Below are 14,889 nucleotides of genomic sequence, written 5' to 3' on the forward strand. Positions count from 1 at the left end.
CCACAGGGAACACAATTTTATAAAAAATCCTACCCTCATGAAACTTACATTCAAATTATGTACCTCATCTCCTCAAAACTACCTTACTTCCATTTTCCCTTTCTGTAGAGGGGCAAAATGAGGTTCAGAGAATTTATGTAGCTTGTGGGGATTCTCTCAGCCAGAATTGAACCCAGTTTTGCTTGATACCAAGGCTTGCGCTTCTAACCAGTGGACAGGGCTGGCTTCAAGACTGGGGCTCCACACTTGGTGTCATGCTCTGCTGTTACCATCGTGAAACTCTTCATCATTTTTTGAACACGTTTTGAGCAGTAAATACATTTCCATTTTGCTATTAGCCCCACAAATTATGTAGCTGGTCCTGCCACTAAAGCAAAAGTGCTTCTCTCCCAGACCAGGGCTGTTTTTTTTTTTTTTTTTTAACACCCACAGAAACTCAGCTATGAAGAAGCTTTGAAACCTATCAAGATCTTGAGAAAAATAAGCCATTATTGATCCACTGATTCATATTCTAGTTCCCCAAAAGACTGGAAGTTCCTTGAAGAACATAGGAACCTTTCCCACTATAACTTTTTAAAAAAATTTCTCTGGGTTAAATTCATTTCAGAATACAGTAAGTAAGAAATAAATATGCTTCCATAGAATTAAATTTTGCAGTATCTGAACCTCGTCAAGGGCTCTGTCTTAATTTTATCTCCATGGAAGGGCAAAATCTTTACCATCAACAATTTCTTCTGATCTTTATGCATTTGGAAATTTTGAAACAGCTGTTAGATATGACTTAAGAAAACCCTAAGAACGAACCTGTTCTGATATAAGGAAACCTTTGTCCAGTAATCAGTGACTGTACTTAAAACAGGTGCTTTGTCTTCTTTTCTTTTAATTTCTTACAGCCTAGTCATTGTTGGATAAGCGAGATGGTGGAACAACTGTCAGTCAGCTTGACTGATCTTCTGGACAAGTTTTCAAATATTTCTGAAGGCTTGAGTAATTATTCTATCATAGACAAACTTGTGAAAATAGTTGATGACCTTGTGGAGTGCATGGAAGAACACTCATTTGAGGTAACTTTGTATTGGGACTGCTTTTTATTACTCGTCTCTGTAACCTATGGCTGATAAGTGGTGGCAGGGTTGGGGACGTGTTTGTGAGATTTTTAATTTATAAATTTGTAATTAAAAAAATTTTTGAAGATGAGCACAAAAAAATAAATGTTTGTAGTTATATCACAACTGAAATGTATATTAAGACAAATGTTGTCACTTAATATAAAAATAAATGTATTCACAATACACTTATAAAAACAACCCTGACTTTATCTCATGGATAAAGTTCTCATAGCCTTCCTATGAGGTTACCAATGTTCATTTACCTTTAAATGGAAAATTGCCTATAATGACCTCTTATCTATAGTAATAATATCACAACAAAGAAGCGCATTTTAATGTCTTTGGGTCATTTGATGATTAGTTGTCACTTCAGAGTATGGGTATGGCAATGCTTTGGGTTCGAAGCATATTAAAGAAGCAATGTACCCACTAGAGATTAAGGATGAGATGCTGGAGGTCAAATCCTGGCTTTGTTCAAAAATAGTTTTGCTCACCTCCTTTACACATAAAATGAGGACAATAAGAGGAGTCGATATTAAATGATTAATGATAAATTTTTATTCATCATTATGAATGAATTTTTATCATTCAAATTTGGCAAAGTAAAATGTTAACAGTTTTTTTAAGTTTTATAACACTGTGTCTATATAATAAATGACCTCTTGGGACACCTGTTTTAACATAGAGTTCACAAGACAAGGTTTAGCCTACAGGCCTTCTTGAAATTCAAACCTAAGGCTTTAACCGTGATGCTGTATGAAAGTGAAAGTGAAGTCGCTCAGTCGTGTCCGACTCTTTGCGACCCCATGGACTGTAGCCTATCAGGCTCCTCCGTCCATGGGATTTTCCAGGCAAGAGTGCTGGAGTGGATTTCCATTTCCTTCTTCAGGGATCTTCCCGACCTAGGAATCGAACCCGGGTCTCCCGCATTGCAGGCAGACGCTTTACCGTCGGAGCCACCATAGTAACAGTCGAACACTCTGTCTCCATTCAAACTCTAGTCACTCTCTAAGACCCAACCTCCATCCCATTTGTGCTCTCCAATCTTGAAATTCTCATAACGCCAGTAACCTAATCAGGACTGAGCGACTTCACTTTCACTTTTCACTTTCCTGCATTGGAGAAGGAAATGGCATCCCACTCCAGTGTTCTTGCCTGGAGAATCCCAGGGACAGGGGAGCCTGGTGGGCTGCCATCCATGGGGTGGCACAGAGTCGGACATGACTGAAGTGACTTAGCAGCAGCAGCATAATTCATCTTTTCTACTGTTTTACTTTCTAATTTCCCAATCAGAATGTATCGTATAATCAATGACATCTTAGAGTTAGCATCCCTTTTTATCATATCAGTATGAATGATGTACTAATGGCAATGATAAGGAGAGGTCACAGAAAGTAGAGTATACCAGACAAGGTGTCATGAAGGAAATAAGATATTCCCTAGGTCCTGAAAGATGAATTAATTGGTCAAGAAATGGCAGTTTATCTAGAAGAGCATTCCAGATACCAAAAGGTGTACATTTACTAACCATGGCACTTTGGCTAGAACCCAAGAGATTCATGCCAGGTGGTATCTCTCAGTTGTTTCAGAGGTTAACATATATAAAACACTTAGAGTAGTACATAGTAAGTGGTACATAGGTGTTAACTCTAATTATTATTACCTGCTTTTATTTGTAGATAACCATGTTTGAGAAGATCCCCTGGAGAAGGGAAAGGCTACCCACTCCAGTATTCTGTCCTGGAGAAGTCCATGGACTGTATAGTCCATGGGGTCACAAAGACAGACTGAGAAACTTTCACTTTTCATATATTTATGAATTCCTAAAATATAGCTTTGACTTGTTTGGGGATTTTATAGAAAATCATACTCTTTTTATGCTTTTGAGACTTGCTTCTTTCACTCCACGTTGTTTATAAGATATCCACATTGATTATTAAAGCTGTAGTTGATTTTTTTTTTTTTTTACTGTTCATAAACATTTCATTGATTCAATATACCACTAATTTATTAAACCACTCTCCTGTTGATTGGTGTAAGAATTTATAAACACTGCTGGCAAGAACTTGCTTAATATGCCTCCTGGTACATCTTGCAAGCGTTTCCTTAAAGTAGTTAGCTAGGAGTGGAATTTCTGGGTCACAGGATGGCAGCGTGTCCAACCTTACTAATATCAAAGGGCCAATTTATGTCATTCCACTGGTATATAAGAGACCCCCTCTGCTGCAGATCCTTGCCAGTATTTATCATCATTAGACTTTTTAATTAGTGCATATTTGGAGCATGAGTTGTGTATATTTTTAATGAGAAGTAATGATTGTAATGAACATCTTTAAAGAGAACAGTCTATAGTTTGTTGTTAGGATTATTTCATTGTTTTGACGTTGCTTTCACCTTATTGGCCCTCGCCACCACCCTCTTCCTTTTATCCAGAACTGAGCCCCAGACTGAACTGCATAGAATCATTTGTCCTATAGTGCCAGTTTGAATTATGAGTTTTAAAACAGTTGTCTAGAGACTTCCTTGGTGGTCCAGTGGTTTAAGACTCTGGGCTTCCACTGCAGGGGATGCAGGTTTGATCCCTGGTTGGGAAACTAGAGTCTGCATGCCCTGTGGAGAGGCAAAAAAAGACTTTAAAAATCTAATTTAAATTTAACTCAATAGATATGTTCCTAAAATATTAACAATGTTACTTAAAAAAAAAATTGTCTAAAAGTGTCGGTTTCACTTGAGTCTGTCAAGGACATATTTGTGGTCTATTACTTTGACATTAGTTAAATCTGCAGACTATTTGAAAAACCTAATCTTGTGTTTTTTTTTTCCTTCTTCTTCTAGAATGTAAAAAAATCATCTAAGAGCCCAGAACCCAGGCAGTTTACTCCTGAGAAATTCTTTGGAATTTTTAATAAATCCATCGATGCCTTCAAGGACTTGGAGATACTGGCTTCTAAAATGAGTGAATGTGTGATTTCTTCAACATCAAGTCCTGAAAAAGGTAAGACATACAAGCATTCCTAATATAAATGTAAAAAGCAAGACTGAATCTTATATGTGTATGTAAGAATCTACCTCTGACTCAAATATATATGTAGCTAGAAACAGACGTGTGTGTGTATGTCTAATATAAAAGCAAATATCAGTGGCATGAAAAAAAAAAAAAACAGTTATATATTTGTTGGTGTTCAAGCCCAAACAACACTTAACCATCTTCAAAGTACAGAATTGCACATGAGTAAATGATATATGAGATAGTCACTCATTTTCACCTGATATTTACTAGTAATATACAATTATATTCTTCTTCACTTCCAGTCTTCTTAATGTCCCCTTCTCAAATCTTTTCCTTAGGGGTCTAATTCTGAGTCATGAATTCTCATCTTCACCACTTACCCTGTCCTGAGACTTCCTCCCCGCTACCATCCCTATGATACGAAATTTTAATTTCATTACTTATTTTGAAAAAGTGACCAATTGCCAACCATTTGCATTATTTACATTTATTAGCGTGTGTAGGCAGTGAATCTTTGTTCTATAAGGTGACTTTGGTGAGTTTCTTAATAAAAATAGAAAAGCCGGACCCAGTATAAAATAAATAGGATCTGAATGATCCAGATTTGGGAAGCAGGCCTGGAAAGTACTCTAATATTGCACTTCACCTTTTGAGGACTCTTTAATTTATGTAAATCGCCATGCAACACTGACACATTATTGCTTTCTATTTAGATTCCAGAGTCAGTGTCACAAAACCATTTATGTTACCCCCTGTTGCAGCCAGCTCCCTTAGGAATGACAGCAGTAGCAGTAATAGTAAGTACATACATCTGATTTAATGCATGCATGGCTCCAATTAGCTTCTGTTAGGAGTATTGCATGAGCTTTAAAGGAAATTTCTACAATCATTACTATTAATTCTGTTCTCTTACTATTCTTCCTGTTATGATTTTCCTGAGAATTAAATGATTAGGTTTGCACAATTGGATTTCCCTAAAGCTGGAGATAATGTTTAATTGGGGTAATACATTTTCTGCTAAGATAGTTTTCAATAAGGCATGAAATTACTTTTAGATGATTTAAGCTTTTTTCATTGTTGACTTGAAATATATTTTGCATGGAATTTGCCTGACAAAAAAATGGAATTTTAAAATGGAAAATAGAGGTGCTGGCTGTGTAAAATTCCAAGGATATCTTCTGTTTTGTTGTATATAACACTATTTACTACTGTATGTTTGGAAATTTGATTTTTTTTTATTTTACTATAAAATCATATGTTGGGGGACAATATGCTTCTTTCTCTGAAATTTCTATCCTTGTTCGTGAAGAAGAATCCAGTTTCCTGGAAGTCTAATGTCCTTTTTTCTTTCAAATGTAATCCCATGGACAGAGGAGCCTGGAGAGCTATATAGTCCATGGGGTCGCAAAAGTCGGCCACAACCATGGACAGAGGAGCCTGGAGAGCTATATAGTCCATGGGGTCTCAAGAGCCGGCCACAACTGACAGACTAAACTTACCGACCTAGGCAAAGGTCACTATAAGGGTCATTGGATTTACTAAATATTCTGACCCTCTAGTCTCATGGATGCTGTAGGAGGAAAAAATTCATCCTGTGATTTTAGCTGAGAAGATCGTCTCTTATAAGTTAATAATGGGACACTCTTATATGTTCAAGAGCATCAAAGACCTATCTGTAAAAAAGAGTAATCAATTTAATACAAATCCACAACAGCAATGCTGCAATTCAGAATTTAAAAGGAAAACCTGTAAAATCAATCTGTTTTGGATGTTTTGCCACCAACACCTGACCTGAATTGTGATGAGGCTATTTGTAATCTTTACCCTCTAAAAGTGGGTATGCCTTTCACTAAGAAATATTAATGTGTTTGACTATAGGGTGCTACTCATACCTCATTGAGGATATTATATAATATATAATATTTATAGGACAGAAATATTCTAATATCTAAAATTCTAAATACCCATTGGATTTGAAAAATTTGAAGACACTATTTATGTTAAGGTCTTTCTTACTAAGAATTTTATTAATCTTTTCAAAGAAGAAGTTTTTGACTTTTAAAATTCTGTTAGTATTTCATTGATTTATAATCTAACCTTTCATAATTTCCCTACATCTGCCTTGGGTTTAATTTGTTCAACTTTTTCTAAGTTCTCAAGGTAGAAAAATTAGATCATTGACTCTAAACCATTCTTCTTTTCTAAAATAAGCACTTAAAGGTATAAATGTCCTTATAAGCAGCTTTAGCTGAATTCCACATATTTTGATATATTGTGTTTCCATTATCATTTCTTTAAAAATAATTTTCCTTATAATTTCTTCTTTTGTTCATGGGAATATAAAAGTGGGTTGTTGTCTAAAAATATGTGATTTTTCTAGATATGTTATTCGTTCCTTTCAGTTCAGTTGCTCAGTTGTGTCCGACTCTTTGCGATCCCCTGAATACGCAGCATGCCAGGCCTCCCTGTCCATCAACAACTCCCGGAGTTCACTCAAACTCGTGTCCATTGAATCAGTGATGCCATCCAGCCATCTCATCCTCTGTCGTCCCCTTTTCCTCCTGCCCCCAATCTCTCCCATCATCAGAGTCTTTTCCAATGAGTCATCTCTTCGCATGAGGTGGCCAAAGTACTGGAGTTTCAGCTTCAGCATCATTCCTTCCAAAGAACACCCAGGGCTAATCTCCTTTAGAATGGACTGGTTGAATCTCCTTGCAGTCCAAGGGACTCTCAAGAGTCTTCTCCAACACCACAGTTCAAAAGCATCAATTCTATGGAGCTCAGCTTTCTTCACAGTCCAACTCTCACATCCATACATGACCACAGGAAAAACCATAGCCTTGACTAGACGGACCTTTGTTGGCAAAGTAATGTCTCTGCTTTTGAATATGCTATCTAGGTTGGTCATAGCTTTTCTTCCAAGGAGTAAGCATCTTTTAATCTTATTAATGGTTTCTAAATTAACTCCATTATTGTCAGAGAACATACAGTGTAGTCTTGTGAGATTTATTGAGACATTTTGTGAATATTAAAGTTTCAGGTGTAGCATTCTGAAATTTGATACAAGTGGTTGATAAAGTTCAGATCTTCTGTCCTTATTACACTTTGTCAAATTTTTAATTGTTTACTGAGAGGGGAGCATTAAAAATCTTTCCTTTTGATTGTGGATTTGGTCATTTCTTGTTTTGGTTCTATGATTTTTGCTTCACCTACTTAGCAGCTCTATTATTAAGTACTTACATATTTATTATTGTTATATCTTTTCTGATTGACTTTTACATCTGACTGAAATATTCCTTATTAACTCTGCTAGAGCTCTTGTCTTGAAGCATATTTTGTTTGACATTGGTAGAGCCAGCCTTTCTTATATTTACTGTTTGCATATATATTGTTTTTCTTCTTGTCTTTATTTTGAAAGTATCTCTCTGATAGAATGCGGTTGGGCCCTGCTATTTTATCTAGTCCCTTATTTTCATTAATTAGGCTGTTTCACCCATTTTGTATTTAATACAGTTATTGGTGTGGTTAGATGTGGGTCTACCATTTTGTGATTGGCACCACATGCTTACTGATCCCCTTTTCCTCCTTTCCAGCCCTCTTTTGTGTTCATTGATTTGATTGACTTTTAGTGCTCTATTTTAATTACTTCTGTTGTCTTTTCAACAGCACCTCTTGACATCATTTTGTGGTTGCTTTAGGAATTGCCATATACATCTTAACTTGTAACATTCTATTTAATCTTGTAGCACTTCAGAAACAATGTAAGAACCTTGCAACAGGATTGTTCCACTTGCCTATAAACTCTTTTGTGCTGTTGACATATATCTTTATGCAGGTTATAAACCTCACAATACAGTCTTAAAATTATTGCTTAAAACCATCTTTTAAAGAGAAGGAAAAAAATTCTTTTACATTTACCCACATATTTATTATTTCTTGTTACTCCTCATTTCCTCTTATAAATCCAAGTTTCTGTCTAGCGTTAATTCCTTTCTGGCTGAAGAGCTTCCTTTAGCATTTTGTGCGGTGCAGATCTGTTGCCAACAAATTCTTTTTCTTTTAATAGAAAAATGACTTTGTCTTCAGTATTGCAGGTGCTTTTTACTAGAAACTGAATTCTGGGTTAACATAATTTTTTTTCCTTGAGTCCTTTAAAGATGTCACTCCATTGTCTTCCTGCTTCTATTGTTTCTGACAAAAGGCAGCCAGCATTTATATGATGTTTTTCCTTATATGTACTGAGTCATTTTCCCCCTCTGCCTTTCAAAATTTACTTCTGTTTTAGGAGTTCAAATAAGATGCGCTTAGGAGTGGTTTAAGCTTCTTGGATATGTAAGTTTAAGAATCACACATACATACAATCACACACATAATCCACATATATTATTGATAAAATCAGTCTCACAGATCATGGACATTTTGTTCATTTTTTTCCAACCTCTCTTTAATCTTCAAGATGAATAATTTTAACCTATTTTCAAGTTCCCTGACTTTTCTGTCATCTGCTAAATTTTTCTTCCAGTAAGTTTTCCTTTTTCCATTAATTTTTTTTATTAAGACTTTATTTTTAGAGCAGTTTAAGGTTTACAGCAAAATTGAGGGGAATAGAGATTTTTCACATACTCCCTGCCACACACGCATAGCCTCTCATCAACATGCCCCTCTAGAGAGGTACATTTGTACAATGGAGGAATCTTCATGGACACCTCGTATCACCCAAAGTCCACAGTTTACATAGGGTTCACTCTTGGTGCTATCCATTCTATGGGTTTGAATCCAGTGCATTTTTTTCATTTCTAAATTTGTACTTTATGTTCTAGAATTTTCATTTGATTCTTTTTATGTTTTATATTTTTCTGCTGAGATTTTCCATCTGCATATTCATAATGACAATATTTTCTTTTTTGGCTCTTGGATATAGTTACAATAGCTTCTCTAAAGTTCTTGTTTTCAAATTTCAATATGTAGGTCATCCCAGCATGGTTTCTATTAACTGATTTTTTTTTCTTCCTGATTGTGGGTCACATCTTCCTTTAGATGGCTAGTAATTTTTGACCATATGCTGGATATTATGTTGTTGGTATAGGTATTATGTTGTCAAATATCTGGATTTTGTAGCATTCTTTCAGCGACTGTTTTTGTTCTAATAGGCAGTTGGTTCAGTTCCTAGCAGATCAGTTTTCTCTTCCTTTCCAGGCTTTTTTTTTTTTTTTTTAAGGCTTTCTTAGAGGGTGGAGGGAGAGTAGTGTTATTTCTAAGGCATGGGGTCACTGAGCTATTTCTTGAATGCCTAGAAAATCTCTCCATTCTTGCTTGTCAGAACTTCTTTGTCTCTGAATTGACTGCTAGGGTCTTTGTTTAAGTCACAGCTTCCTGGACACTGTTTATTGCCAGCTTTTGTGAAGTTTCTCCCTGTGCATGTACAGCCTATTATTCAACCAATGATTGAGTCTCCTCCAGACACATATAGCACTTCTTTTCTACACAGTTCCTCTCCGCAAAATAACCCTGCCTTACAAACCTCACAAACAGCTCCGCCTCCAGCTAAGGCAGCAGCCCTCAGCTTCATTCCCTGATTTCCTATCCTAGCGACACTACTCAGTCAAAAGGTGTCACCCAGCCAGCAAATCGGGACAGTTGTGGGTCTTAGCACTTGCATTTTCCCTCTCCCAGGGATCACACTCTCGCGTTGCCTTTCGGCCAAGGTCTGAAAGTAGTTGCCTGGTATAATTTGTTTAGTATGATAATTATTTATGTTGGGAAGGTTAAATTGCTATCATCAGGGTTGAATGCAAAATCTTTGCTACTTACAAGACAACTGAATATAAAACACCTGTTTGGTCCTATACCTTTGAGACTATCGGTAGTTTTTAAATGGCAATATGAATGACCTGACTTGTTTTTGTTTCCCTTTTTCTCCCTTTCTTCTTTTTTTGGTTAAAAAAAAAGGGGGGGATCTTGCATGATCAGCAGCTTTTGGCCAGGTGTTCTCACTCATGAAATTGGCACTTTAGATACCCATGGATAGGACTAGCTGTTATGAGTGTACAGTCTCATATGAGAAGCAGACACAAATAAAAATATTCATATTTTATGTTATTTATGCTATATTTAACAGAAGTATGTAAATGCCTTTAGTTGTAGCATAAGGAAAGTAAGATGCCCTGGGGAGTAGGGAGTCAGGGAAATTTGAAAAAACCATGCTGTTTTCAGGAAAAAGACCCCAAATGTTGCCATGCTGGTCAGAGGACCATGGCATATGATGCAGCAGCCCAGAGGTGTAAGTTCCCTATCTGTATCTTATAAGGGAGAATCATGGGATAAGGTAAAAGTGTAAAAGTTATCCAAAGGGAGTTGTGCTTTCAAAGTAATGGTAATATTCTTTGTACCAAGCTAAAGTGTGTTTTTGGAGAAGGCAATGGCACCCCACTCCAGTACTTTTGCCTAGAAAATCCCATGGATGGAGGAGCCTGGTAGGCTGCAGTCCATGGGGTCACTAGAGTCAGACACGACTGAGCAACTTCACTTTTACTTTTCACTTTCATGCACAGGAGAAGGAAACGGCAACCCACTCCAGTGTTCTTGCCTGGAGAATCCCAGGGATGGGGGAGCCTGGTGGGCTGCCGTCTATGGGGTCGCACAGAGTCAGACATGACTGAAGTGACTTAGCAGCAGCAGCAGCAGCAAAGTGTGTTTTAAAAATGTTTAAGTTTGTGATCCTTACAGACAGTATATTGAAATGATAGAGAGAAGATCCTTACTTTGACATTACCTTACACATCTTCTAGAAAGACACTGCCCAGCTCTAGCCCTTGCTTGGCTAGCTGTGTGATCTTGAGCAAGTGTTTTAATCGCTCTGGACTCCTCAATCAAATGGAGGTTGATAATCTTTCCTTCATAAGTTTTCTGTGAGTTTTAAATGAGTTAGCACATGTGTACTTAGCACTGTGGCTGATGTATAGTACATGTTCATCCAGAATTATTAGAACAATTAGAGGCAGCGAGGCTGGATCAGTAAGTTGTGAGCTTGTGGTGAGCTCTGAATCAAGGGAGAGTACTGAGTTGCATGTTTTCTAAGGACCGAGAAGAGGGACATATTCCTGGGCATGGTGCCCATAAGCAGACTCACTCTACAAAGAAATTCAGCAGAATTGTAGCACAGGTTTTTGTGGTCTTTGTGCAGATGTCCAGCATTATTAGTCAAACCACACAAATCAGTTCCCACCAATTTTGAACACCGGACGGTTTTCATAATAATGAAAACAGCTAATAAGAGAAGAACTCAGGAATTCAGGATTACTCAAATCCTGTCCAGATGAGCTCCCCTACCCCCATAAACTTAGAGGCATTTTTATATAAAAGCAACGCTTTGGACCCAATACCCTTCATTTGTGCTTCCCAGGTGGCACTAGTGGAAGAGAATGCCCCTTCCAATGCAGGAGACGGACAGTTTTGATCCCTGGGTTGGGATCCCTGGAATAGGAAATGGCAATCCACTCTAGTATTCTTGCCTGGAGAATTCCATGGACACAGGAGCCTGGTGGGCTACAGTCCATGGGGTCGCAAGGGTCAGACACAATTGAAGTGACTTAGCACACATGCACGCCCTTCATTGGCTCTTGAGGCACATAATTCAGATCTCATTGACCCCTGGTGGATAGCAACTGTAGCAAGTATTGGGAATCATGCCTTGGAGATATAAGCAAAGCCTCTTCTAATAAAGTAGATTTTCTCTCCTGGAAGAGGGATGGCAGAATCACTGAAGAGAACCCAAGGCCTAGCTGTGAAGCCATTTACATTAAGAGAAGAAATAAGGAAGTGACACCTCTGTAGAAAGTGAAGTCAGCTCCTGTGGATCTGACCACCTCCTGTCTATCTCCTTTTCTCTCTCATACAGGAGGACTGGTGCTAGGTGTTAGTCAAATTCCAGAACTTTGTTCAGGGCCACAGTCCTAGGGGTAGGACTTTGGTTAACAAGTCACAGTGTTCTGCGAGAGCTAGGTGTGCTTTCTTTAGTCTCTCCTCCAGCTTGGCTTTATTTGCAACACCTCCCCTGGGGGCTGTCCTCCTAGCTGAGAAAGATTTAGAGTGGGGAATCCCAGAGCATCTCACTCTGTAATAAGTTCCTTCGGCTTACTGCTGGTGGGTGTGGTCTTTCCTCTGGTCTGACTAATAACAATTCAAGATTCGGCCTTTGGATAGAACAGGAAGAACAGATGTCTAGCTGCCTTGACTCTGGGGCATCTGGCTGCTCAAACATAGGTAATGGAGTTCTCCATAGCACCATCCCCACTAGTTAGTTTTCCATTGGAGTCTGGGGACAAAATATTTATAGCTTCCTTTGTTCTCTGTATATGTCTGGATATGTCACTTGGCCAAATCATAATCACATGCCAGCAATCAAAATAGACAGTGTGGGTCGTAGTGGGTTGGCCATCAATGGGAATTCGAACATGTCACTGGAATACAAACACAAATATCCAAATTATTTACCAATAGTGATACAAACATTTCTAAAATGGTCAGAATTGCCTGTAACCCCAAGCACATTTCCTCATAGAGATCACTTTTATAAATAGTAGCAAAATCTGAGACAAGCACATGTAATCTTATATAACCCTTAAAATGGTTGTATTATTGTAATAATAGTGTTACTTCAATTATGCCAAATCCCATTTTATAACTCAGGCTTATTTTGGTGATAGAATTCATGTTGAGCTTTCAGTTCAGTTCAGTTCAGTTGCTTAGCCGTGTCCGACTCTTTGCGACCCCATGAATCGCAGCATGCCAGGGCTCCCTGTCCATCAGCAACTCCCAGAGTTGACTCAGACTCACGTCCATTGAGTTAGTGATGCCATCCAGCCATCTCATCCTCTGTCGTCCCTTTCTCCTGTCCCCAATCCCTCCCAGCATCAGAGACTTTTCCAATGAGTCAACTCTTCGCATGAGGTGGCCAAAGTATGGGAGTTTCAGCTTCAGCATCATTCCTTCCAAAGAAATCCCAAGGCTGATCTCCTTCAGAATGGACTGGTTGGATCTCCTTGCAGTCCAAGGGACTCTCAAGAGTCTTCTCAAACACCACAGTTCAAAAGCATCAATTCTTCGGCGCTCAGCTTTCTTCACAGTCCAACTCTCACATCCAAACATGACCACTGGAAGAACCATAGCCTTGACTAGACGGACCTTTGTTGGCAAAGTAATATCTCTGCATTTCAATATGCTATCTAGCTTGGTCATAACTTTCCTTCCAAGGAGTAAGTGTCTTTTAATTTCATGGCTGCAGTCACCATCTGTAGTGATTTTGGAGCCCAGAAAAATAAAGTCTGACACTGTTTCCACTGTTTCGCCATCTATTTCCCATGAAGTGATGGGACCAGATGCCATGATCTTAGTTTTCTGAATGTTGAGCTTTAAGCCAAGGTTTTCACTCTCCTTTTTTACTTTCATCAAGAGCTTTAAGATGCCTAAAACATATTTCCCATGGGGTTGGCCAAAACATCTGTCCGTCTGGTCTTAGGAAGTGATTCATAGTTACACGAACGGAAGAGTCCAGTTCTTTACTCAATCTCCTTCAAGGATAAGGGGCACATGACTCACTATGTTCCCCCTGTGCTGCCCCAGCACACACCCAAACTTACTATTATGAGAACCTCTTTGGAAACATAAAAATCATAGAATTAATGAGTTTCCTGTTCCAAGTTTACAAATGGTAGGGAAACGGGCAATTCCTATTCTCACGACAATAGATAAGATTTGTTTCTTGCCTCTCAGGTTAAATCTATGAGTTAATTTTTCCCTCTTAAATGCTGATACACATACAGCGCTTTGATTCTTTTAGATCATGTACTTTAGGTACTTAATATTAAATAGGTGAGTGTAGGCTGACACAGTAACCCAAGTATCATTGCAAAATATCATAGCCCAAGTCAGTCACTTTTACTTAATTGGCTTACATTTTGATCATATAATGGCTGAAACTATATAGTTTATAAATGTATTACATCTTCCAAAGAGAACTGAAAGTTTAACTCTTACAAGTTGGCATACACGTGTCCATGTTCTCAAACAAGGAAGCTGTTTCTTGTAAGGAGACAGAGAGGAAAAATCTGTCAAAGTGCTAAGTTTTGTGATGGGAGCAAGAGACCCTTAGGGGAGTTTTGTTGTTTAATTCCTGAATCATTCTGCTTATCAAGGAAGATCAAAGCAGGATGCAGGGAGGTGTCCCAAGGGGAGACACTGGCGTTTCCAGCCATTCTTCCCTGTTCAGTCATCTCTGGCTTTGTAACATAGAAAGTCTGAAAAAGTGAAACCTTTAGTCCATAGCACAATGCAAAGCACTGCTCGGTATCCAGTAAATGCCAAGTGACGATGCAATGAAGAGACACCGCAATTCTAAGCTTGAGGTCCCTGAAAATACCCTAAGCATAATGTGCAGATGTTAACTTAAAATTTGAGGCAGGCCAGACATAGCTTGATTCATCGAGACCTTGATCGGGATGCAGAATGTCATCTTTAACTTTTCTTGGCAAGAGGTGATGTGTAAAAAAGTGAAAAGGTATTAGAAGATAAAGGCATAGAAGATGGATTTGCTTGATTAGATAGAAATCATTTTCAGGTAGATGTTATCTGCGTTCCACATGGGTCCACATTAACCAAGTCAGACAGCCTTTTGTCTGTGGGGTTTCTTTTTCACCTTATATCTGTCAGAAACGACATGAACTTGTATTGAAAGTGGAAAAATCAGCATGTTAAATACTTTAAACAGATGAT

The 14,889-nt window shown here is 38.1% G+C and overlaps 1 protein-coding gene across 8 annotated transcripts in view; it reads left to right on the forward strand.

The window, feature by feature from the left end:
- Positions 1-14,889, forward strand: part of KITLG (KIT ligand) — a 104,689-nt gene that overhangs the window by 74,093 nt on the left and 15,707 nt on the right. For 7 of the 8 annotated variants that reach the window (XM_055586038.1, XM_055586056.1, XM_055586028.1 and 4 more), the window contains 3 exons: positions 894-1,064; positions 3,945-4,104; positions 4,833-4,916. In XM_055586038.1, the coding sequence (XP_055442013.1) occupies positions 894-1,064; positions 3,945-4,104; positions 4,833-4,916 (415 nt within the window). The remainder of the gene's footprint in view (positions 1-893; positions 1,065-3,944; positions 4,105-4,832; positions 4,917-14,889) is intronic. The other variant, XM_055586046.1, reaches the window with a different exon arrangement.

Source organism: Bubalus kerabau, chromosome 1, assembly GCF_029407905.1.
Source record: "Bubalus kerabau isolate K-KA32 ecotype Philippines breed swamp buffalo chromosome 1, PCC_UOA_SB_1v2, whole genome shotgun sequence".
NCBI classification, from domain to species: Eukaryota; Metazoa; Chordata; class Mammalia; order Artiodactyla; family Bovidae; genus Bubalus; species Bubalus kerabau.